The sequence below is a fragment of the Boleophthalmus pectinirostris genome, unplaced genomic scaffold, assembly GCF_026225935.1.
Source record: "Boleophthalmus pectinirostris isolate CB_2022bp ecotype Guang Dong unplaced genomic scaffold, ASM2622593v1 HiC_scaffold_20, whole genome shotgun sequence".
NCBI classification, from domain to species: domain Eukaryota; kingdom Metazoa; phylum Chordata; class Actinopteri; order Gobiiformes; family Gobiidae; genus Boleophthalmus; species Boleophthalmus pectinirostris.
Genome location: NW_026571153.1, coordinates 31087289 through 31113751, shown reverse-complemented (window position 1 = coordinate 31113751; position 26463 = coordinate 31087289). Strand labels below are relative to the sequence as shown.

General features: G+C 41.2%; 2 protein-coding genes across 3 annotated transcripts; one reads left to right on the top strand and one right to left on the bottom strand.

Moving 5' to 3' along the window:
* The first annotated feature begins 2271 nt into the window (after nt 1-2271).
* Nucleotides 2272-15980, top strand: LOC129409680 (platelet glycoprotein Ib alpha chain-like). Of its 2 annotated transcripts, XM_055156168.1 has the most exons (9): nt 2272-3069; nt 3617-3649; nt 3728-3878; nt 5027-5245; nt 6600-6695; nt 7164-7315; nt 9720-9815; nt 11287-11466; nt 12696-15980. In XM_055156168.1, the coding sequence occupies exons 7-9, from the start codon at nt 9765-9767 to the stop codon at nt 13980-13982; spliced, it is 1518 nt and encodes a 505-aa protein (XP_055012143.1). In that variant the 5' UTR covers nt 2272-3069; nt 3617-3649; nt 3728-3878; nt 5027-5245; nt 6600-6695; nt 7164-7315; nt 9720-9764; the 3' UTR covers nt 13983-15980. The 2 variants fall into 2 exon arrangements, with proteins under 2 accessions (XP_055012143.1, XP_055012144.1); XM_055156169.1 differs by lacking the exon at nt 2272-3069 and having other exon boundaries at nt 3141-3649; nt 3728-3883.
* Nucleotides 15981-16321: 341 nt separating this feature from the next.
* On the bottom strand, nt 16322-24311 carry LOC129409724 (complement factor I-like). The gene is made up of 8 exons (XM_055156247.1): nt 24270-24311; nt 23020-23076; nt 21507-21610; nt 21311-21415; nt 20015-20190; nt 19639-19740; nt 18550-18698; nt 16322-16469 (listed from the first exon to the last, which is right to left on the bottom strand). Exons 1-8 carry the CDS (start codon nt 24309-24311, stop codon nt 16401-16403), a joined length of 804 nt encoding a protein of 267 aa, XP_055012222.1. The 3' UTR covers nt 16322-16400.
* Nucleotides 24312-26463: the final 2152 nt, after the last annotated feature.

The following is a 26463-nucleotide window of genomic DNA, read 5'->3' as shown; positions in this document are numbered from 1 at the left end:
CAAAGCAGGAGCAGGGAGAGACACAGCAGAAGAGGTAGGGGTAGGCAAAGCAGGAGCAGCAGGCAGGTGCGTGACAGGAGCAGCAAAGAGGGAAACAGTAGGCGGAGGTGTAGAGGGCTTGGGGCGCCTGGCAAGAGAAGAGAAGAAGGGCAAAGGACGAGGCTCCAGGAAAGGCTTAAGAGAAGGAGGAGGAGGAGGAGTGAGGGTCACACGAGGAGGAAGGACAAGCTGAGCAGTAGAAGCAGAGACGGGTTTTGGACGCCTCACAGGAGCAGCTCGGCCGACCGAAGCAGCGGGCGCGGCAGGAGCGGCGGGTGGGCGTGTGGCAGGAGCGGCGGGCGCGGCAAGAGCGGCGGGCGCGGCAAGAGCGGCGGGCGCGGCAAGAGCGGCGGGGCGGCAAGAGGCGGCGGCGGGGCGTGTGGCAAGAGCAGCGGGCGCGGCGGGCGCGGCAAGAGCGGCGGGCGCGGCAAGAGCAGCAGGCGCGGCAAGAGCGGCGGGTGGGCGTGTGGCAGGAGCAGCGGGCGCGGCAAGAGCGGCGGGTGGGCGTATGGCAGGAGCAGCGGGTGCGGCGGGCGCGGCAAGAGCGGCGGGCGGGCGTGTGGGCAAGAGCAGCGGGCGCGGCAAGAGCGGCGGGCGCGGCAAGAGCGGCGGGCGCGGCAAGAGCGGCGGGCGGGCGTGTGCAAGAGCAGCGGCGCGGCAAGAGCGGCGGGCGGCGGCAAGAGCAGCGGGCGCGGGCAAGAGCGGCGGGCGGGCGTGTGGCAAGAGCAGCGGGCGCGGCGGGCGCGGCAAGAGCAGCGGGCGCGGCGGGCGCGGCAAGAGCAGCGGGTGCGGCAAGAGCAGCGGGCGCGGCGGGCGCGGCAAGAGCGGCGGGCGGGCGTGTGGCAGGAGCAGTGCGCGGAGGCCTGGCAGAAGCAGCGGGCGGAGATGCAGCAGGAGAGGCAGGGGTGGGCGTGGCAGGAGCGGCGGGAGGGGGCATGACAGGAGCAGTACGTCGCAGGCAGATGAGTAACGGCACGCGGCGAACCCTAGAAGATGGAGAAGGCAGGGGTGCGGCAGGAGCAGCAGGAGTGGGTGCGACAGGAGCGGCGGGCCCCCGTGGGGGCGCGATACGAGCAGCGTATGGTGATGACATGTGTGTGTGTGTCTATGTGTGTGTGTATGTGTGGGTGGGTGTGTTTGTGGGGGTGTGTGTGGGTGTGTGTGTGTGGGTGTGTATGGGTGTGGGTGTGGGTGTGTGTGGGTGTGGGTGTGTGTGGGTGGGTGTGGGTGTGGGTGGGTGTGGGTGTGGGTGTGGGTGGGTGGGTGGGTGTGGGTGTGTTACTATGAGAAGTGAGGTCCTGTGCTGTAGGTCTGGGCTCTGGAGGTGGGGGGCTGGACTTCGACGTCTGGGGGTCTGAGGGTCTGGGGGCCTGGAGGCACAGAGGCCTGGACCAGTACTGGGCCTTGGCTCACACAGACCTGTGGGGAGAAACATTTGTGTCACACACCAGAACAAACAGGAAGCACATACAAGAGCACAGCAAACCCACAGGGACAAACTGTAGACACCAAAATGTTTCTCACTCACTTTTCTTACATTTAAATTGAATTAAATTGGCACAGCCAATGAATATCTCTGCTGTGTAACTGAATATCCAACGTCTGAGTGAAACTAACTTCACCACGGTGCACATACGACTTTACTACAGGAGCTCTGTCAGATACGCTGATGTTACTCACAGGAGGTAAACAGTGAATACAATTTACTCCAAAACACACGGCAAATCCACGTTTACCTTCAATACGGACAGACAGACGTTTAGCTGCCTCTCATCTCCGGCTGTCATGACTACACTACAGGACTAAACCAGAACTAAACCAGGACTAAACCAGGACTAAGTTAGAGCTGAACCCTTACAGAATCCTAAACCAATCCGGTGAATTTGTCACATTTTAAGGTCAATTGTATCTATTGTATTTGTTGAGCGCAGACAAGTTAGCCTAGATGTAGCCTGGGTGTGCTAACATGAGTACCATCTCTGACTGTTGCCTTCTGTTTTTAATTTTGCATTAAAAGGAAAGCATGAATGCACAAGGGCACATTTCTTTGAATAACCTCGTCGTAATCATGATCTAGGTATTGTTAAAAGGGTTATTTGCTACAGTATTGGTTGTTTTTTGTGTAACATCTTAAAATCCCGAAGCGATTAAAATATGAACATGTAAACTCACAAACCTCACGTTCCCCGTCCAAAAAAGTCTTGTAGTCCGAGTGAGAGGGCGGTCAGTACAAGTCTGCTGGAAATAATCCAAAGATCCGGCTCGTGTAGGTAAAAATATTCAGAGAGAGTTTAGGTGTGCAGTTTCTCGTCTGGAGAAAAGTTTGTAAAGATTCCAATGTTCAAAAAACGCACATAGCAACAAAAATAACAACAGCACGCACGTGCGCACTGACGTAAGCACGGAAGCGACTTGGCGTTTTACAGACCATATGTAACAGATAAAAAAAAATTAAAAAAAAGTGAGTCAATGATTTAAAATATTGTTAAAAACATGATTTATTTATATCATTCTGTTACATTTAAAAGATAATTCATTTGGGACAAAAAGTATAAATGCTAAAAATTGTACAATTACATATTTACAAGTTCGTTCTTTTTTTGAAATAAAGTCATGGAGTAAGGACGTGAACTGCGTCTCTGTCCTTCATTGTCTACAAAAAGCAACCACGTATCTCTCCCACACTGTAGGAGTAGAGGGCACAACATTTTGGAGGCACCGCTGGGGGCTGAGGGAGCGTAACACAGAGGAGGGAGTCATCCAGAGACTGAAGGATGAAAATGGAAGTTGCCCTGTTTTCCACCCCAAAACACTGATCTCGTAACATCTATAGCCTACAATACAAGTGCTAAACACACATCCATGTAAAATGTAAGATACCGATTTGGATGACATGTAAATAGACCTGTATAGACCCAGTGTTAGCCCCAATTCGTTTTTTAATGAGAGCTAGCTTAGCGTTAGCCATCTATCACCGCAAACTATGAAATACCAGGAGTGTTTTGGAGACCTACAACCACTCAACTACACGTGAGTAACACCAGAGCCTCGATACAAAACATTGCCACATGTAGAATTGTTTTTTGCATAGTTCATTGACGTAGCGATTAGCACCAAAATTAAGTTATATGCTAACAACCACGTAATAAACATTTTGTAAATCTAATGCTATGCTGGACAATGATACACTAAAAATAAAGAGGGCCACAACAGTTTGACAAGAAACCCCTCGATTTATTTCATCCAGAGCCACACAAATCCTGCATACAGTAACTTTAAAGAATAGCACTGATTGACACATATAAGTAGACTGTGTCCTCAGCATTAAGCACCTCACTCCTGGAATAACTATGGCACTTTGTGTCAGGACCTGATACAACTTTACATTTGTTGTCCTGAGTATATATTTATTGCATATCTTTATACATGATTATGCTATTACCATGACACAATGTGTTTACAAGTGCACACCTCACTGAATGTGTAAATGTAATGTGATGTTATAGCGAATCAAGCTTGTCATTTTGGCTAAAGTCTGCAATTGCTGTAGTTCATTTTATTTATTTCGTGTCTTCAGGTGGAGAACAGATGCTGTTAAGAAACCCCCAAGGTGTGTTTGCTTTCCAAAAACTAGTTTTCAGTTACTGTATGTTATGCCCACTCATGTTATTGATCATATATTTGGTAGGTGACAGCAAGAATGGAAGAAGACCCCAGCCAACCTACATGCACAGTGAACCATCCAGGATTTGGGCCTGTGTGTCTCAGTATATACTCCCTTCAAAATGACATTAACGTGTACAAAGCACAGCACAGTTTGGACCAGAACATCAGCAATGGTACAGTGAGTTGACTTTTTCAAAATGGTACCAAGTTATTGTCAAACAAACACTAAACATTATAATGAAAGTACAATCAAATAAAACAGATGGTTATGCACATTGCATCAATAAATACTTAAGTACAAACACAAATATAAAAATATTTCACAAAAAGTATTGCACACCATGTAACTTCTTTTATACTTCAGTCTCGCTACAAGCACACCCAATAAAAAAAACTTTAAAAAACACAAATAGAGTAACTCTAAGTACTGCACACTGTATACATTTAAATACTGTATATATTTACTTTAGTCTGCAAACACAACTCTACAAAGAAATAACTAAATACACAAACAAATAATTAGAATAAATAAGTTATTGTATACTGTAACTATAACTTCTTTTTCACTTCTGCACACGTAAGAAACAAGTGCAAAAACACAAACATAAATAGATAGAATAAACAAATAATTATTGCAGGCTGTCTAATCACTTCTATATGTGCTTCAGTTGTTCCTCTTGAACTTGAGAACAACATCCATATTCCCTTGTGTTCTCCAGTTGTGCACAGAATCTGTTGGCACACACTGCTGTCTGGATCCAAAAAACTACACCCTTTCAAACCGATCAGTACCTGGTAGAAAAATAATGTTATCATTTATATTTAAATTTTTTTTCAAATATTTTCTCATTATAACATCAAATATTTGAGTAACTTATGTAATTCACAGTTCTGTTTTTACAGTATTTAACCCTTAAGAATAGAGACAGTTTCTGAATAGTTAAAGATATAATCAAAATAACAAGTGAGTATCTGGTGTTTTTTTCTTTCAACAAAAAGGTTCAGATAAATACATAAACACACTACATTCTGGTGTTGTGTCTTTGGGCAGGACACTTAAAGCTCTTGTATTACACAAAATTGACTCTTGGAACTCTTAAAGAGCTAAGAAAAGTTAAATATTGGTGCACACAATGCACCTTTAATATTTGAATTTTTTTGAAAAGTCAATGGGAAAATAGTATGGGAAATTGTACTTCCAAAGCCAGAGTGATCACTGACTCCACTGTTTTAGAAAGACATTACAGAGTGTAATGCTGTTATCAGTGGACTCTCAGTTTCCTGTTTCAGTTGAGTCTCTCTCTTCTCCTCTTTCTCTCAGAGCCAGTCCTGACCCAGACTCTGACCCATGATGCACCTCTCCTCCGTCTCTCCGCTCGTCTCTCTTCTACATCTCACGTTTTTGTTTTTTGCTCCCGTTGCCGTGGAGACAACAGTGAGGGGTTGCGTTGATGGCAGGGACAAAGATCACCGACCACTGATTAACTGCACCTCAGCAGGTTACAGAGACGTGCCATCGGGAATCGAACCAACAACCAAGGTCAGAAAACGCACTACTACTATAAAAGGGCTCATATTACACTATTTTCTGATCTATGTTCAAATGTTGTTTCGTCCCCCAAACAAACCTGGACCTATGTTTTATTTCATTCACAAATGTTTAACACACAACTCCTGCAGATTTAGTTCTTCTCTCTTCCACCTTGTGATGTCATATGGTAATACAGGCTTCACTGTGTTTTTAAACTCCATACATTTTCACTAGAATCATTTGGACCATTTCAGTCCTGGAATTTAAATTTTTTTCTAAACAAAATATAAAAGATAGCTGCTAACTTTTGAGGGTTGTTGAGGTAGCAACATTCTAACATGGCTTAAAGCTCACAAGAGTCAATTTTGTGCAATCTAAGACCTTTAAAGGTGCATTGAGTGTTTTTTGGGTTTTTTTTTTGCTGGAGGGCTTTTAGGTGGAACTACCCATTTGTCTCCATGGAGATGCTATTCCTTTGCCTGGACTGAAATGCCAACTATATTGCCAAGATTAATTACCGTATTTTCCGCACTATAAGGCGCGTTCTTAGACCTCCAACCCCATCAAAAAACGACTGTGCACCCCACAATCCAGAGCGCCCTATACATGAATCCACTCGGGTGTCCCAGCACGACTTCAGTAAAGCACGCAAACACGCACGGAGCAGACAGCGACTGAGGAACGGAACGGAGGAACGAACCGAAAAAGCGAGTGCAATGTGCCACTTCTAGACACAACTGAACAATTGAGTCACTGCAAACACGCCGACAATCCAGCGGTCCCAGACAGCACCCTCCCTACACGCCACAACTGAACAAAGCCCAGAGTCACCGTGAACGCCACAAACAAAGTCCCACTGACCCATCTAACTGTTGTGATTCGTTTAAAGTCCGGTGTGATTTTATTTGTGAAAAAAGTTTGAAAATAGACCATTCTATAACCCAGAGTGCCCAAAATGCAGAAAATACTGTATTTTATTTCAGTTATTTTCAATTGCAAGCAAAATATCTTAAAAACAGCCATTCTCATTGTGATTGGAGTTGCCTCTCCACAGATCTGACCTGCAACTTGGGCTAATGGCACCACTAGCTTGTCTCCATTAAGAAAAATATAAAAAGTTTAATGACATTACTGTGGAACATTCCAGGCAAAACAAAAACATGTCTACCAGAAAAGTTACAGAAAATACCTTGAAATATAAAATATTGTAAACTTGAATACACATATTTTATCTGTGAAGAGTGGAGCATTTCCTGTTGCCTTGTATGGGCAGATTGATTTGACAGCTCTTGGCCACTTCCTGTTGATAAAAGTCCAGCGAAGTGTCTAATGCTTCCTGTGTCATTTTTCTGTTTTCTGTCAGGTTTTGTTGTTTCCTCAAAACCAGTTCTCACACCCGTCCTGGACCTCTTTCACTGTTTTCACCGAGATCCACGAGATCGACCTCAGCAGAAACCAGGTCTACTTATATTATGCATATTATTATTTTCTCTTATAGTTAACTCATGTTTAGAGATAATAATATTTGATAATAAAACCATGCATGAGCACTGATTCATAATTGTGTAGGTGCTGGGTTTTAGGGATCAGAGAGAGGCTTTTTAGCTTTAAACCAATGAAATTTCCCATTGAAACTGGCAACCCATTCTGTTTTCTGATTGGATAATAATCTTGAACCAAAACACCAAATTATAAATTTTTTTATTGCACTTATCACGTATGAAAAACCCATAAAAGTGTGGTAGTAAGATACTGGAGTAGACTGACAGAAGCATGGCTGACAATCTGCACCATCTGCCCGACCAACCACCGCCAATCTCTCAAGATACTATAGTGTGCATACTAAGATTTGGCAGAGTTTCTTGAACAAGTTGTTTGAATTGCTGAATTGAGATCTCTCTTCTAAACCTGTCTCCTGCATATCCAGATTCCTTCCCTCACCCACAGTGATGCTCCGATCCTGCCCAGCCTCGCAGTGCTTCGTCTGGGCTTCAATCAGCTCCGAGCGCTTCCTGATCACTGCTTCTCTAGAAGTCCAGCTTTGAGGACCAGTCTTTCTCTGGACTCAGTAAACTCGAGGTGCCTGATACAGTTTAGCAAACTTATTCTGTAAAATCAACTTATCAGAACTTCTAACCATGTTATAGTTTTTTAACCATTTACTAACCTTCTAAAGTTGTATCTGGAGTGATTCATGCATGTCTCAGTCATCTTTAATCGCTTATTTTCGAGATGCTATTTTGCCAAACAACCTCTGTTTTAACCTTCATGGTACACGCCCACTGCTCTCTTCTTCCTTCTCCAATTTTATTTTCTTAATCAGTGATACAAGTTTCGGTCCAAATATAAAAAGTGCTCTTCTCCAGTGTGACGTGTCTACAGGAGGGGCCCACAGCATTTGGCGCGTTGTTGTCATGACATTTACAGCAATGTCAGCTCCCATTGAACAGCACCGTTTTCAGCAGACTTGTTTAGATGAATATAGTGATTTAAAATGGGGTCAGTCCATATGAAATCAGCCGCCCTCCCCTATGAGCCATCTCAGATTTGGCTGAAAACCTTTCAAAAAATTTCCAAAATTACCAAATGAAAGAATCTCACATTTTAGCTCATTCCTTTGAGTCATTCCTGAGTTATGGCCCGTTGAAATTTTGGGGCCATGCTCACTTTTTTATTTAGAGCTTGTAAAAAAAAATAATAATAATTTACATTCTTTATGTTTTGTGAAACCCACTCAAACATCTGGAGTGTGGTCAATATTTGATTGCTGTTGTCTGAAGACTTGTCCCTTGCAGCCGAGCCATTTACTGTGCCACCAAAACCATCACAAACAATGTAGCCACAAATAATCTCCAATTGTCTTCCCTTAAAACAAGCAAATAGTGTTTAAGTCTATTAAAGATAATTTAAGTTTTCTAGCAGGTGGAAAAGTCCCTAAGCTCCACCAAAAACGACCTGTGAGAGCTCATTTTCAAAAATTCCGTTTGAAATGAAGGAAGTTAATAGTAGATGTTTTTATTACTTTAAACTAATCAGAATATGCCAAAGTTTCTCTGGTAAAAATTTGCCCACATGGGAAACCAAGGGTCCACAGAAGGGGCCAAAAAGATCACATTTGATCTGTGACCAGATTTGGGACTCTACACCATCCACATGAAAGCTCAGAAAAGTGTGAGATTGTTGTCAGAAATGGTCATTCTCTCAAATATTCAGGTTCAACAGTTCATTTGTAAATATCTGATTGGAGTAAAATAGATCTTGGTCCTCAAAAAAAAATTGAACAGCAACCAAATTTTTGAGGGCCCACAGTGCCCCCCTTAATAAAGATACCCAAGATTTGACAACAGATTGAGAATCTATGACTACTATAATCTATGAATCTACAATAATACACATTTTACCATCCAAGCTCTATTTTTTTATAAAGTTATGGTCAAACATACTTAATAAGTTAAGGCATCTGAAAAAGTGAGCATGGCCCCAAAATTTCAATGGGCCATAACTCAGGAATGACTCAAGGGATCCATCCATCCATCTATTTCCGTCCGCTTATCCGGGGCCGGGTCGCGGGGACAGCAGCCTAAGCAGGGACTCCCAGACTTCCCTCACCCCAGACACGTCCTCCAGCTCCTCCGGGGGGACCCCGAGGCGTTCCCAGACCAGCCGGGAGACATAGTCCCTCCAGCGTGTCCTGGGTCTTCCCCAGGGCGTCCTCCTGACATGCCCGGAACACCTCCCGAGGGAGGCGCCCAGGAGGCATCCGGAACAGATGCCCGAGCCACCTCAACTGGCTCCTCTCGACGTGGAGGAGCAGTGGCTCTACTCCGAGCTCCTCCCGTGTGACTGAGCTCCTCACCCTATCTCTAAGGGAGCGCCCAGCCACCCTGCGGAGGAAACTCATTTCAAGCGCTTGTATCCGCGATCTCGTCCTTTCGGTCATTACCCAGAGCTCATGACCATAGGTGAGAGTAGGAACGAAGACTGACCGGTAAATCTTCACCACAACGGTCCGATACAGCGACCGCATCACTGCCGAAGCTGCACCAATCCGCCTGTCAATCTCACATTCTGTCCTCCCCTCACTCAAGGGATTGACCTAAAATTTGAGATTCTTTCATTTGGTGATTTTAGACATTAAAAAAAAAAAATCAGCCAAATCTGTAATGGCTCATAGGGGAGGGCAGCTGATTTCATATGGACTGACCCAATGTCTAAATTATAACATAAAGATTCATGGGCAAATCTTACAGCTGAACAGTAAGGAAGGTTTGAATAGGGCCTTAAAGAGATCGCTAAATGACTCAAACGTGCATGGATGACATCTAAAACCTCTTCAGGCATGTTTTGGATGAGAAAACAAGGTTATAACATGGTAGAAAAATAAACAATTTAATAATACTCTCTCTTTACAATATGGCAGTAAAATATTAAAGTATGTCACTTTTTAATTTTAGCTGACTAAATTAACTCTGACTTTGTTTAGATCTTGGATTTGTCGAATAACCACGTCCAAACTCTCCCTCCGCGCATGATGCACCCTCTGAAGGCCATAGAGACGCTGTATTTGGAAGGAAACAAGGCAAGCACAAAAACAGCTCTTTTATATTGGAGGATTGTAGTTTTGCAGTTTTTATCATTCTTTAATTTTGACTTAAAGGTGCACTGTGTAATTTTTCGGTTGGGGGTCCATTGCCTTCTTGTTTCTATGAATATGTCATTTCTCTGCCTAGAATGTTCCACAGTATGACATTAAACAGATCTTGCTAACATGTATTCAATTACAGGTGGTTTTATAGCTCAAAAATACCAATAAAAACAGACATTGTGACTGTGAGTGGGGTCGCCTCTCCACAGATCTGACCTGTAAATTGATCTGGTTTGATCTAGAAAAAACCTTTCTATCTTCATGGAGACCAAACCAGATCAAGTTATATAGTAATGTCAGTGGCGGAGCGTCAGGGCCTGCAAGTCCTTCTCTGCTGGCCAAAAAAAAATATCTGAATCACAGACTGATGTTAATTATTATTAAATAATTCCAAATGTTCTGTTTGCTTCCTTTCAGAGCATTTCTGCTGCTTGTGCTGCTTCCCCACATGCATTTTCATATTAAAGCATTTGACCAATCACATTTCAGCTGTCACTTGTTGCTAGGCAGAGTCAAAGTCAAAGAAGTGTCCCTGAGGCCTTCACAGTGCGTTCTGCAGGCCCTCCAACACAAATTAAATGTCCATGAAACTGTTGCTTCAACCAATCAGATTTTGATTTGGTATCGCCAGGGCCTTTATCAGGTGTACGACGTCACCGAATTCAGAGCCGCTGATTGGACAGTCAGAGAGCAAACCAGCCAAAGTAGCAAAATGCATCTGCAGCGGAACCAGGACTAAACCAGGTCTAAACCAGGACTACACCAGGACTAAACCAGGACTACACCAGGTCTAAACCAAGTCTAAACCAGGACTACACCAGGGCTAATCTTGGACTTGAGAGAGAGAGAGCGCGAGAGCATGTCTGCAAAGCACGATCGGGCGACAGCTGCACTTAGCCCCATGTGGCGCGCAGCACTGAGCGGAGTCCTGTCTGCGGTCACCCGACTACGCGGGCGCACCTTCGGGCCAGTCCCGGCAAACAGTTCTGGTTTAGTTCTGGTTTAGTCCTGGTTTAGCACCCCAGCGCTCTTCACTTCTTCTCTGTGCACCGCGCACCCCGCCTCTCCTCACTTCTCCGTGCACGGAATCTCCACAGCTCTGTATACTGTGTTTCTGTTCAATAAGATGCTTTTATAACCATAAAATAGTTATTGAGGAGTGGAGTGTTTCAGACCGGGCACTAGTGAAGGCCTAGGTGTGAAATTCATGCTCAGCCACTGAGTAATGCCATACTGTGACACATTCTAGACAAAGCAATAACATCTCCATGAAGAAAAGCATTTGATGAACCCTCCACTAGAAAAGTTACACAATGCACCTTTAATTTAGTGGGATAAATACCTGTTATAAATATACATTTCGCCAAACAAGACTCTTTTATGTATTTTTATATATGTATGTCAGATCAAGGTGCTGCCTGATAACTGGTTCAGCCAGAAGAACGAGGTGCCCTATCTGTACCTCTCGGCCAATCCGTGGGCTTGCTCCTGTTCCCTTGGTTACCTGCGCATGTATCTGGAGGAGTACGATTACAACGTTTATGTGAAAGATGGACCCATCATCTCGGCGGATGCAGAGAGTGTGGTGAGATCTACAGCTTTTACACATTTTTTTTAAAGGCCCCATATTATTTGACTCTTGAGAACTTTTAGATATGTTCTAATGTTGTTTCCTCCTCAAAAACCTAACTGGAGTTGTGTTTTGTTTCATTCACATTCTACATCTCCAAAGCTCAAAATGCTCTGTTTCAACTTGTGATATCATGAAGTGGTAGTTTTCACATCAGCAGCTATTTTTTTTTAACCTTTTGTTCAGTAGAGATTGGCAATTCCAGGACTGAAATTATCTAAATGGTTCTAGTGAAGGTGCACGGAGTTTAAAAACACAGTGGAGCACGTCCTGTGTTACTACATGAGGTGGAACAGAGTGTTTTCTGTTTAAGAGAAGAACTCAGTCTAAATATGCAATGTTGAACGTGTGAACAAAACAAAACACAACTCCAGGTCTGTTTGTGATGAGGAAACAACATTATAACATTTTTATAAAATAGCGTAACATTGGGCTGTTTAATATAGTCCAGTGCTCACTACAAATACTGTATTTTTCAGACTATAAGGCACACTTAAAATCCTCTCATTTTCTCAAAAATCAACAGTGCACCCTATGTATTAATTCTGGTTGTGCTTACTGATGAATCGATTTTATGTGGTACACTGTGCTCAAAAATCTCGCAAAATGTTTCAGTATGACTCGCTATGAAGCTACGAAGGCACTCCGCTTGATGGATTGTCTGAGCATTACGGCTACTGTAGTCAGGACCCTCGCAGAGTAAGTCGTGTGCTTTAGTCCAACAAAAGATGACCACATCAATGCACATGAAGCAAGCTATTTTTCAGCACCTATAGTTTATGCAAATGTGTCATGTGGCTTTAAGTTTCATCTCTGTAAAACGTAAACAAATGTGCATAAAGCTGCATTAAACACATTATTACTCATTGCATATTTGAGTTGTTCTTGTAGGAAATAAAAAACAAACTTAAACGATCCGATCACATTCACATTCATAAGCCACATTCACCAAGACAGGGAGGCAACGCCAGGCGAATTACGCCACGATCTTCCAATAGATCGTGGACGCCTGGGCTAAGGGATCAGTCTCAAGTGTTATACCCCTTATAATCCGGTGTGGTTTATGTATGAAAATACACAAGAGAATACAACATTATTGATATTGCACCTTATAATCCGGTGCACCTTATAGTCCAAAAAATACAATAAATACACCTTACATACATCAATGTTTTTTTTTTCAGATTTGTGACAGTCCACGGTCTCTAAAAGGTCAGTCTGTGATCAAACTTGAAGAATCGGACTTTTGTAATCCACTGACTCCCACTGAGCAAAGCCATTTTTTTGATACTACCACTCCTCCTAAGCCTACTACTACTACTACTGCTACTGCTGCTACTACTGCTGCAGTTCCCACTACTCCAGTTTGGACTCATGGTTATTACAAAATTGTCACAATATACGAATCTTACACAGTAGACTGGTCTGATATTTGGGGATCACTGCGAGGGGATGGACGAAGAGTCAAAAGAACGACTGTGCCGCTAACAACTGAACTCCCTACCACAACTTCGACAGCTCTCCCCACTACTACACCACAAACTTCTCCAATATTGACAACTTCTACAGCTCTCCCCACTACTATGCCACAAACTTCTCCAATATTGACAACTTCTACAGCTCTCCCCACTACTATGCCACAAACTTCTCCAATATTGACAACTTCTACAGCTCTCCTCACTATTATGCCACAAACTTCTCCAATATCGACAACTTTTTCCACAACAATCCCACCTGAAATACAACAGACAACCTTTGTTACCCCCGAAACTTTTACAATGTCACCTCCAGGAGTTTATGAAGGTCGTATAATTAGCAACAACATAAGTAGCGACAGTGCGAGCCCTCTTGAAGCTAGGACCGTTTTTTGCTTTTGGCTCTTTGTAAGTTGCGCGTTTCTCTGTGTAGTTTCCGCTTTTTCGTCATTAGTAACTGCATTTAGGTTGTATTTTTGGTACAGAGGGGTTTATAAGTCATTAAAATGTATCATAGCTGGCAAGGAGCAAGTTAAAATGTTGAGTTATTGTAGAGATATTGACAAGAAACAGGCAAAATATCAAACTATGCTTTTTGTATCTAAGGATGTGAATCAAGTTGAGTGTTTTGTTAATTTAGGACCAAAAACCTGGACAGAAGAAGCACAAAATGTTGAAAAAATAATGTACAAGGAGGCAGTGTATCACGAAATTAGCAAAGAAGAAGAAATTGAAGCTAAACACGTGCTAGCAGAATGCACAGTTAGCCGAGAAGCTAACTCAGGCATGTCTAAAAAGCGTTACAGTGTTATTTTGAGGGAGGAAGGTGAAAAAGAGGGAGGGGAAACGGAGAAATGTGATTGGGTGGTCGGGGGCTGGGAGGTGGAGAAAGGGGCGAGTCCTGGGAGCAGTTGGGGGGAGTGGCTAGTGCAGAATTTGCCGAGCATGCCTTGGAGGGTGAGCGCGCCGCCCAAAAGGGAAGCGGAGTCACTGTAGTGTTGCGTGAATGAAAAAGATGAATGAGGAAGCTCACAACGGTCTACTCAATTTCCTTTAAAGGGCCCATCTCATGCAAAATCAACTTTTCAGTCCTTTCTACCTTCTAAGAGTGATCTGTGGGCCTTGTATATGTCGCCAAAGTGTTTTTTAGATTGATTTGGCATTTTTTTGCAGCGTATTTCTGCCACCCTCCCACGAGACAATGAACTAAAGCTGCTACAACGATGACGCAGCAGATACACCTATGATGCGTTTGACATAGCAGAAAGTGCTTCACACCTGCCCCCCTCAGTGTATTGTTCTACACTGCAGTGTACGCAATATAATAAGTTGATCTACTAGTGTTTATTAAAACTTTACCAATCAGTAATGTTCAGCTGATGTGGACGTGGTGCTTGAGCTTCGTGCTCCTCAAAGTCCTCGTCTGATTCCGGGTCCAACACATGCGGCTGAACGCGCTGTATCTCCATGATGAATAAAAGTTTATTTCTACCACTATCAGGGTGCACGTCTGTCTCCCCCTCCCTCCCTGAGATGGGCGGAGGAAGGGCGGCTCACTCGTCGCCTACGTCACGTTTGGAGGGCGGAGCCTGTGCTTTCTCAGGACGGGCGGGGGGAGGAGCAATAGTCGGCCTTTCATAGTTCCTGGTCTGTGACTTTCTCCAAGAAACCAGTATTGTGTTTGTATATGTGCAGAAGATACAATGTGAAAAGAGTTATTTTACATGAGATGGGCCCTTTAAGGAGTTTTTAATTGAAAATTTATGGAAGCACATTTCCACCAGTAAATTTAAAAAAAGCCTCATAGAAAGTCAGAATTTTTTTTATATTTTTAGTTTTAAAAGTATAAAAGTCATAGTTATGACTTTCTGTGAGGCTTTTATTTTTTATTTACTGACGGAGATGGGCTACCATAAAAATCTGATACTAATCGGCAGTACACAGGATTACAGTCATACCATACTCCATACAGATGTACAACAACTCACCTTTATGTAACAGATAATACTCCCTACAACTGTACAACAACTCACCCTTATGTAACAGATAATACTCCCTACATCCTGTCAATCATCATAACATTGTTGTACTGTCTTCCTTTGACCTCTTGTATATAGCTAAGATTGTATATTTTATTACTTATTTTATTTTGACTTGTACATTTACATTTAAATAATTATGTTTTAGTTGACACCTGTCTCTTGCTTTCTTTTTGGCTACATATTTAGAATTTATTATTACCATTTATACTTTTTGCTCTTTGTTATTATATTATATTGTGATGTGTGGGCTCCTGTGTTCATGCGTGTGAATGGGTGAGTGGTTCCGTGTTGTAAAACACTTTGGGTGCCCTGAAGATGGAAAAGTGCTGTGTAAAAATGTGACCATTTAGTCGATACAAAAGCTAGTAGTACATGGGAATAGAAAAAGTACTACTACTACTACATTTAATGTTGAAAATGGCATTCAATTGCCTAAAGAAGAGTGTTTTTATTATCATTGTGGTATTGGAATTGGTATTGAGTATCAAGTCTATTCCTTAGTATTATCGTGACAACACTAGTTTTTAATAATGTATAAATTTGTTAATTAATTAAACACAACTCTTTGTTTTTTGTTTATTTCACATGTTTAAATCATGAATGCTGTTGCTGTTGTTTTTGCTTTGACTAAAATGTTCCACAGTATGCCATTAAACATATTTACCTAGCACTGCATTTGTATCTTTAGCTCAAAAATCCCTTGAGAAACATGCAATCTTTCTGTGAGTGGGCTCATCTCTCCACAGATCTGACCTGTAAGTTGGCCAAGTTGCTTGTCGCCATGGAAATAAATAAGTTTAGAGCATCCAAATCTGAGTTACTTTATGTTATGATGTGTCTCTGTAATTTTAAGATTCAGAAGTATTATGTTAAAATTGTATCTTTGAATGTGGGGTTGGGACAGATTTCTTATGTTACAGAGTTTCCTATAAATAAAATGATTTGATTGAAAGCTTTTTATATTCAGTGTTTTTTTGTTTTGTTTTGTTTTTTTGTTTGTTTGTTTTTTTTAATGAAATTAAGAAATTACATCTACTAAACTACTACCAAATGACATCACAAGGTGGATCAGAACATCTTGAGCTTTGGAGATCTAGACAGACTAATAATAAAGGATTACTGAAACATTTAATAACCAATTCACTGCTTGCTTGAGTGATCGCTCATCTTTGACTCTAAAACCTTAAAGAGCACGAGGACAAGTAGGATTAAATTCTGCTCCACATTTCTCCATTGAGGTAAAACAGAAAATATCAAGACACATTGTGAAATTATTATTCTACCCAATACACAAACAAGTAAAACCTTTTTTTTTTAACCAGTTCTATTTTATTTGGTGTCGTACAATGTTGGAAAAATGTAAACATGAGGACTAAGAATTATATTGTGTGACAAGCGGCCATCCAGTGTGAATTCGGATCCACTCGTAGAAATGAGCCACCTGGAAACAAGAACAAAAACAGCAGTTTATGTTAATGACTAGAACCAAGAACTCACTATTGATACTTTAACAGACATCATGGAAGCCCATTTCTGCCAAAAAATAAAAACTAAAAGCCTCACAAGAAGATAAAATTATGTGTTTTTAAAACTCATAATTATACATTTTCAAGTCATAATTAGGAGTTTTTTAAAACTGACTCTGAACCTGCCATGTAAGTAGACGGGCTGGTACGACCACTTGACCACTTTTCTGGAGAAGCAATGTATAAACCCAATACAAGGAAAATGTTAGTTATTTTACTAATTCACTTCAGAAAAAAATTTGAACTTTGCACATCAATTACTAGAAATGTGTGCATTGGAGGAGAGGGAGCAGCCCAAGAACACAGAGAAAAATCTCGCACACTCTTATTTGTAAATTGTGAGATTTATCAGGACAAACGGTGCAACGTTTCAGCACTAGGCCTTCGTCAAGCAAACAGAATGAAAGCTCAGGTGGCCATCTTAAATAGGGTGTGGCAAGCACCCAAGGGTGACAGGTCATAAAGAAACAGTGTACCAAAATCCCATAATTCAAAAAACAAAGACAATCAACATACAGTATAATGATAATAATAATGGAATATTAATCATTAGTAGAAAAATCATTGAATAATAATAGAAAAATAAGAAGAATATCTGGATACATATAGACATAGTGTATATTCACCCAACTATAAAATAATGCTGTCGTGCCATATACACATCTATATATATATATATATATATATATATATATATATATATATATATATATATATCAATGGATCTTAAAATATAGCTCACTCCAAAACGAGAGAGACTTCATGATATAACAAATGCCTACAAAAAAAATGCTAAGATTGAAATCATCATCGAGTCCTTTTGGAGCTAAAGTTTGGAGAGTATGAATCCAAAATGCTTCCCATTGTTTAGGTGTCCGGTCAAGGTCCCCTCCTCTGAGCTGATTGGAGGGAGGACATGCTCAATGCCACAGAAACGGAAAGAACTAATATCGTGTCTCTGATCATTAAAGTGTACTGCTATTGGATAGTCCCGGTCTTTCCTTCTGATGGAGATCTTGTGCTCACTTATTCTTTGTTTGAGTTTTCTTGTGGTCTTGCCAATATAAGCTTGGCCGCATGGACATTTCAACATGTAGAGCACATGTGTAGATGCACATGTGATGACACTTTTTATGGCATATTTCTTACCAGTGTGAGGGTGTAAAAAAGTGGTCAGTTTTTACTGTATTATTGCATTGGGCACAGCTGCCGCGGTGGTAGTTGCTGCTAATTCACTTCACATAGCATCAAAATGTCACAGTTTTCAGTTAACAGAGATGGACACTTTGCACATAGTCATTCATATGGGATTTGTGTGGATATCTCTTTCATTTTTGTCTTTTTACATCATTCACTTCATTAACAAGCAAATGAAGCTTTGTGGAGAATGAAGCTGTCCTGAACTCTCCAGAGGATGGCTTCTCCAGGAAAAATACCCATGTGCCTGTATGGCAAGGGCAGATTCAAAGTCAACTTTAAAACTCATAATTATGACTTTTATATGCCCTCCACCGGTATTAAAGCAGAACTGAACATTAAATCTACTTATTACATTATAAAGTTTATAAAGCTCCATTAGACCCAAAACAAATTAACCTGATGCTTAAAGGTGCACTGCGTCACTTTTCTGATGGAGGATCCACTACCTGCTTGTCTCCATGGATGTTATTGCTTTGCCTGGAATGTTCCTTGGTATGACATTAAACATACACAGCTAACATTTATTATTGCATGTGTTTCTATTGCTCCAAAATACAATCACTCTTTCTGTGAATAGGGGCGATGCTCCACAGATCTGACCTGTAATGTAGCGTAGTGCTGTAACCTGCTTGTCTCCTTCCTGACAGACAGGTTTAATCTATACTGTGGAACATTCTAGACAAAACAATAACACCTCCATGAAGACAAGCAGGTGGTGGAGCCTCCAATAAAAATCTTTAAACAGTCCCAGGCAGAAACTTTTGACAAGCAATTTCCACTGCTCCGTCCTTTTACCAGTGTGTAGACTCCAGGGAAGCCCGGCTCGCCACACTTGTCTCCCCAGCTCACAATGCCCCACAGGTAGGACACGCCCAGCTCATCTTCACACACCAGGGGCCCCCCACTGTCCCCCTGGCACGAGTCCACAGAGCCATTCAAATCCCCTGTGACAACAAACAGTTTAAACATGTCCTATATTACACAAAGCTGACTCTTGTGAGCTTTAAGCCATGTTAGAATGCTGTTACCTCCTCAAACATATACCTGGAGTTGTGTTTTGTTTCATTCACAAATATTTCTTTTACTATTAGTGTGTCTAAAATGATCCATATTAGTCTGGTACATAAAGTATTACCATATGACATCACCATCATAGATATAAGGGCAAAACACAGATCAGAAAATAGCATAATACTGGCCCTTTAAGAGACCATTTTGGGCAAAACTGGGTTCCATCTTCATTCCATCATTCAGTACTGAACTTTTTTGCGCTTGTAACCGTGTTATAATGCTCTATCTAAGGCTACATTCAGACTGAAGGGCTTAATGCTTAATTCAGATTTATTTTTTTTTTTTTTTGGGGGGGGGGGTCGTTCTCATTTCCAATTAAACATGATTTGTATGTGATCTCCAGGGTGAACTTTAAATGCCCCAGAAGCGAGAGCGAGCATTGCTACAGAAGTAGCCTAAACGTTGGGCAAGTCTCCCAAAATACAGTCCAGTTCTTTGTAAAATGGACAGGTTACACGTCCATGGCCGCTTTGTGTGCCTGAGTGTTTAGGCTCTTTATTTTTTGTTGACATTGGAGCCAGGCCGCCTGTAGTTGTGCTTGGCCATTTCTTTGGCAATCATTTAAAAAACTGCCCAGTTCCAATAAGGCCCCTCCAGACTTGGCCTGAATACAGCAGAATACAGAATACAGTCGCATGTCAGAAGATCAGATATGTGTCGGTTTCAGGAGCACATATCCAAGTAGTCTGGGTCACATTTGAAAAAATCTGATCTGTGTCGTTCAGACTGTCATTAAAAGATCAGATACAGGTCCTAAGTTTTGTTCTGCTTCTGTTTGACATAGATATTTAAGGATTTTCAAAATGGTCTCACCTGCACACATCATTCCTGCTTTGAAGCGATCTTTATAATGCTGCTCACAATTAGGAATCAGGGAGACATTCGCCCATAGCAGGACCCTAGCCGCTTTACCCTCTGGAAAAATACAGATATTTAGATATACATATATACATACTCACCATAGAGTTACAAGTCAGATCTGTTAAGAGGCATCCCTGCTCAAAAGTCAGGTTTTGGGATTGTTCGATACTTTAAGTATTACTTGGTATCACACCAAATGCCTCCTGAGGGTGTTTGGAGATTCTGTTGTGTAAAGCATCTTATTCTGCATTTTTGACCAAGAGAAAATAAATAAAGCTTAAAAATGCAAAAATCCTTTATCTCCGGTGTGTCGTCTTGTGTGTGGTACCTGCGGTGCGGCCCCAGCCTGAGATGCTGCAGGTGTGGTTGGGCTGGAACAGGTGAGGGGTCCAGGGCACACACACGGAGCGCACCGCCGGGTTCTCTCTGAAACACCTCTCTTTAAACGGGAGCTTCTGCAACTCCACCAGAGCGATGTCGTTCTCGTAGGTTTTACCGTTGTAACTAAAGAAGAGGAGGTTAAACTGCATATGACATGTTAGATTGCTCATTTCCTCAGACTCATTTTTGTAGGTCATCAAGCTTCCTGCTGACCGTTTCCCCGCTTGTGACCGTGGAAGGGCTGCAAACTAAAGATCAACCGATATGTTGTTTTTTTTTCATGGGCCATTATATCATTTAAATTTACTACAAATTCATCCAGACTCAACCTTTAAGATAACTGTGTAGTTTTGTGCAATTATCTCATCCCATTAAAGTGTTCAAATAAAGCTTCTTGTGTATTCTTTATGCATATCCGCTTGTGCTGGAGATTGAATTGAACCGGACCTGCATATGCGTCACCTAAAACTCACTGACTTATTAAACTTAATGTAGTTACAAGAGCTAAGAGGCCAGTTTACTCTTTTTGCCAGTCCCATGTCTGGATAAATGGAAAAGGATATATTGTTAAAGGTGCACTATATCACTTTCCTGGTGCAGGGTCAGCCTACATTTTAATAATTACTTGGAATGTTTCACAGTATGGTATTAAACTTAAGTATCTCCATGGAAACAAGCAGGAGATGCCACAAGACCAAGATACCAGTCAGAGGAGGGACTGCTGACTGTAGGTATGCATGTTCTTTAAGCAATAAAAACACCCATAATCAAAGAATGGTAGATGGACAAGTTTAATGCCACACTGTGGAATATTTCAGACAAATTAATACCATCTTCATCAAGACAAGCAGGTAGCCAACCCTTTACTCGAAAAGGTACACAATGCACCATTAATATAGGGCATCAGGTGTAAAAAAAAAAAAAAAAAAGAACTGGACCTGCATTTTATGTCATTATTTGCCAATTTTCGCTTAATTATTAGAGTCACATGTTTGGATAAATAAAAAAGTTTATAATGCATTGATAATACTTTAGTCTAATATGTGCTTTTCCAGACGCTCAAAATTGCTTTTCAGTTTCATGCATTATTCAATCAAATCACACTTTGCGGTGATAAGATTCTATTGAACAAAAACAGACCTGGAGTTGTGTTTTGTTTCATTCACACGTTAGCATAATATGGGCCCTTTAAGGTAGGGCATCAGGAGTAAAAAAAAAAAAAACATGAATTGAATGTATTTACAGTGGGTGGATGTGGATGTCTTGCACTGGGACGATGTCAGTTGTGTTTTGAGCTCTGTTCTTCTTCCACAAAGAGAACTTCACCATAAACGCAGAGGGGTTTGGCCTGTAAGGAATACATAAACATTACTATAACAGATATAAATGAATCAAATAAATACTACATGTTGTTCATTCACTCTAGGTTATATTTATACCTGACACAGTGAGCGGCCGTGAGGACCCAGCAGCCTCCGATGTACGCTCCTCCACAGTCAATCTTCCCAGAGTCCACAAGCGCCACCTGCCACTGGATCTGGTACTGCATGACACGGTTAAAGTGATATGAAGTGTTGTATGTCATCTTTTTTTTGTGTTATTTGTAGATTAATTTATAACTCAAAAATATTGCTTTGGATCAATATAAAAATAATTATATGGCTAAAGACTATAAAAACATAACTAAAAAGCAAGCCATATATACAGTATATGCCATATGCACTGACCAAAATATATGGAGCCTAATAGATTATATCACTGATGTCTATTGAATTATTTTATGTTTGTAAATTATTAAAAATGATTCAAAGCACTCGCTTTACTGCTCAGGCCATGTTCCTCCTCTCACCTATGGTCATGAGCTTTGAGTATTGACCAAAACAACAAGACGGCAGATACAGATACAAGCAGATACAAGCGGTCAAAATGAGTTTCCGCCACAGATTGAGTGTCGTTTCCTTAGAGACAGGGTGAGGACCTCAGTCATACAGGAGGAGCTCAGAGTAGAGCTGCTGCTCCTCCATGTCGAGAAGAGCAGCTGAGGGGACGGCATCTGATGCCTCCTGGACGGCTCACTGAGGAGGGGTTCATGTCCCACTGGGAGGAGGCCCTGGGAAAGATCCAGGACACACTGCAGGGACGATGCCTCTTGGCTGGCCTGGGAACACCTCAGGAGTTGGAAGAAGTGTGGGTAAAAAGAGAAGTCTGGACTTCTCAAACCGGCGCCTTTGTGATGCCAGAGTGATAATGAAGAAGAAAAACAGCTGTTTTTGATCAAATATGTTTCGCAACTCTTCCAAGTTGGTTCTTCAGTTCTGGTCAGACGCTGGTGGACACTTCCTTATATCTGCTTGAAGGAGCCAACTACACGGAAACTACTCTGAAACTATCACACCTACTTGTTTACTGTTTCTGTTTGTTGAGAGAGAAATATTAGCAGAATCATTGAGGCCCCTGATGGGAGCTTTCACACCTCTGAGCCTGACCCAGCTATCACAATGTTTTCTTTTGTTTTGATTTAGGTTTGAGGCTGGAGTTGTAAATAGGAGAGAGATAGTGTCTGAGCCCTCCATTCCTGTTAAAGATGGATTGTCTTTTAACAAAGATGGCCTCCTTCACTCCCCACTTAAACCAATTCTTTTCTCTGGCACAGATCTGTACCTCACTATCCTCAAAGGAGAGGTCCATGACTTTTAGATGAAGATGTACAGCAGAGTGAGGTCCACTGCTGCTCTCTCGTCTGTGTTGGTACATCGTCTTGTGAAGTGGCTGTTTTGTTTCTCCAGTGTAGCGCTCACTGCAGTCTTCACTGCACTGAATGGAGTAGACCACATTGCTTTGTTTGTGGCTCGGTATTTTGTCCTTTGGGTGGACCGGTTTCTGTCTTAAAGTGTTTGTATGTCTGAAAAAGACTGGGATTTCATGCTCCCTGTGTGTATTTCTGTTACTCACTGGTCTGGCAGGCACACTCCCAACCACCCTCTTTACGCGGCCTCCTCCTCTTCCTCTCTCCACCTCCACTTATCCAATTACCACTCACTGAAACAGTAACTGTAACCGAATACAGTTACTCATAATTTGTACTCTGATTACGTAACTCCGGTACATGTAATCTGTTACTCCCCAACATTCATTACCACATGACATCACAAGGTAGAACAGAGTGTTTTCTGTTTGAGAGAAGAGCATGTGAATGAAACAAACCACAACTCCAGGTCTGTTTGTGATGAAGAAACAACATTATAACACAGATCAGAAAATAGAGTAACACGAGTCCTTTAAAGATCATGTTTTTGGAACTCTTTACACTTTTAGACCTTGTAAGAAAATACTTGGAATTTCAAACTGACTTTCACAACAATATAAATGCAGATTTAAACACAGACTTGAACTGGAACTTGCTTTTATACAAATGCTATACAAATAAACTTGCCTTGCCTTGCTTTGCCTTGCTTTTCCAAAGGCGCCTTCTAGTGGTGTAACCCGTGAGCAACAGGTCCCACACCTTTTTTTAAGATAAAACCAAAAATAACACACTTGAAGAATGTGAAGAATGACCTGAAACTTTTTTTTTAGCTCATTGAACCTAACTGAAAGAAGAGAGGCCGGGTTTCTTGTGTCTTTTTTGAATGATTTTGATTTGTTTCTTTGATCAGGAGCTTTGAAATTGCCCCTTTTAACGTGAATGTGTTTTTGTTTGGTTGTTTTTTGTGCATTTCTTGTGTTTTGAGGTGATCTTCTTAACTACGCAATGGTAAAATGCACTCTTGTTTAATGTTATTGATCAAAATCAGCAGAAATTTGGGGAAAAATACAGTTTCATCACAGACATCACACGGTGGAGCAGAGCATTTTGAGCTTTGGAGATTGGTAGACAGACTAATAATAAAAAGTTACTCAAATATGTGTGAATGAAACAAAATATACAACTCAAGGTTTGTTTTTGAGGAGATAACAAGATTATAACATGACTTAAACCTCACAAGAGCCCATTTTGTGTAATGTAGGAACTTACCGTATTTTGTGCCCTATAGGGGCACTGTCATTGAATGGTCTATTTTCTGACTTTTTTCACATATAAATCGCACCGGACTATAAGGTGCATTAAACGAAACACAACAGTTAGATAAGTCAGTCAAACTTTATTTAACACATTCACAATAACTCTCAACTTTGTTCAATTTTAACACGTAAATAAATACTGTCTGAGACGCTAAATTGTTAGTATATTCACAGTAACTCATAATTGTTTAAACAGTTGGGCAATTTACAGAACGCAAGGGTCAAACACTGATAGTTTTGTAGACTGTATCGAAAGACTTTTCTCAAAACTTCAGCAAAAGGACATCTTCTGTGCGGAGACTTTAACACTGACTTTTTGAAATGTAATGATCATTAACCAACAGAAAATTTCATAAATACTTTGTATAGTCTATTGTAACGCGTAGTTGGCTTGGCGGTCTGACTGCAATATTAAGTTGTTCAGAAGTAGATTCGCTGAAGAGCCATAGGGTAAGTGAATGAAGAGCGGACACTTGTTAAAGTTTATAATATGAGAAATTGTATTATATTTTTTAAGTTGGCAATAATAATAATAATAATAATAATAATAATAATAATAACAACAATATAATATAGACTTATTTATACTTTGGATATATATATATGTATTATAAATAGGACAGATATGACATAATAAACAAAGCAAAAAACAAAACAGACAATTGAGAGTCCTGTGAGATCATATATTGTCTTTTTTATGGGGGGGAGGTTTAGTTCCACTAGTCGTATTGACTGAGATTCAAAGTTCTTGAGAGTCTTTCTTGAAGTATAGATCCAGTGAAATAGAGGGAAAAAAATATATATATATATATATATATATATATATATATATATGAGTGATTTAAAAAAGGACCTGAGGACGGGAATGGGAGGGCATCTGACACACAGGGCTATAGGAGGATGGGGTTTAAACTTATAACTACTACTACTGCTATGTTCCACAGTATTAAACAAATATATCTTGTGTTTATACTACTACTGGTGTCTTTATTTCTCAAAACTACTGCAAAAACATGTATTTTTACTGGTCCTGCTGTAGTCCTGGTTTAGACCTGGTTTAGACCTGGTTTAGACCTGGTTTAGTCCTGGTTTAGTCCTGGTTTAGACCTGGTTTAGACCTGGTTTAGTCCTGGTTTAGTCCTGGTTTAGACCTGGTTTAGACCTGGTTTAGTCCTGGTTTAGACCTGGTTTAGACCTGGTTTAGTCCTGGTTTAGACCTGGTTTAGACCTGGTTTAGTCCTGGTTTAGACGTGGTTTAGTCCTGGTTTAGACCTGGTTTAGTCCTGGTTTAGTCTGGTTTAGACCTGGTTTAGACCTGGTTTAGACCTGGTTTAGTCCTGGTTTAGTCCTGGTTTAGACCTGGTTTAGACCTGGTTTAGACCTGGTTAGTCCTGGTTTAGACCTGGTTTAGACCTGGTTTAGTCCTGGTTTAGTTTAGACCTGGTTTAGACCTGGTTTAGACCTGGTTAGACCTCCTGGTTTAGACCTGGTTTAGTCCTGGTTTAGTCCTGGTTTAGACCTGGTTTAGTCCTGGTTTAGACCTGGTTTAGACCTGGTTTAGTCTGGTTTAGACCTGGTTTAGTCCTGGTTTAGACCTGGTTTAGACTGGTTTAGACTGGTTTAGACCTGGTTTAGTCTGGTTTAGACCTGGTTTAGACCTGGTTTAGACCTGGTTTAGACCTGGTTTAGTCCTGGTTTAGACCTGGTTTAGTCCTGGTTTAGACGTGGTTTAGTCCTGGTTTAGACCTGGTTTAGACCTGGTTTTAGACCTGGTTTAGTCCTGGGTTTAGTCCTGGTTTAGGTTTAGTCCTGGTTTAGACCTGGTTTAGTCCTGGTTTAGACCTGGTTTAGACCTGGTTTAGTCCTGGTTTAGTCCTGGTTTAGTCCTGGTTTAGACCTGGTTTAGTCCTGGTTTAGACCTGGTTTAGTCCTGGTTTAGACCTGGTTTAGACCTGGTTTAGTCCTGGTTTAGACCTGGTTTAGTCCTGGTTTACTCCTGGTTTAGTCCTGGTTTAGACCTGGTTTAGACCTGGTTTAGACCTGGTTTAGTCCTGGTTTAGACCTGGTTTAGTCCTGGTTTAGACCTGGTTAGTCCTGGTTTAGACCTGGTTTAGTCCTGGTTTAGACCTGGTTTAGTCCTGGTTTAGACCTGGTTTAGACCTGGTTTAGTCCTGTTTAAAGTCGTCTAAAACAGCCCACAGTATTTAACCCTGTGTATAAAATTCTATTCCACTCGACTTCATGTAAACTGATCTCAGACTGTACAGTTGTTTGAAAAGTCCAGTGTAGAGGAGTGAAAAATAGAAACATTAAATGAATAAAGAATGAAAATCA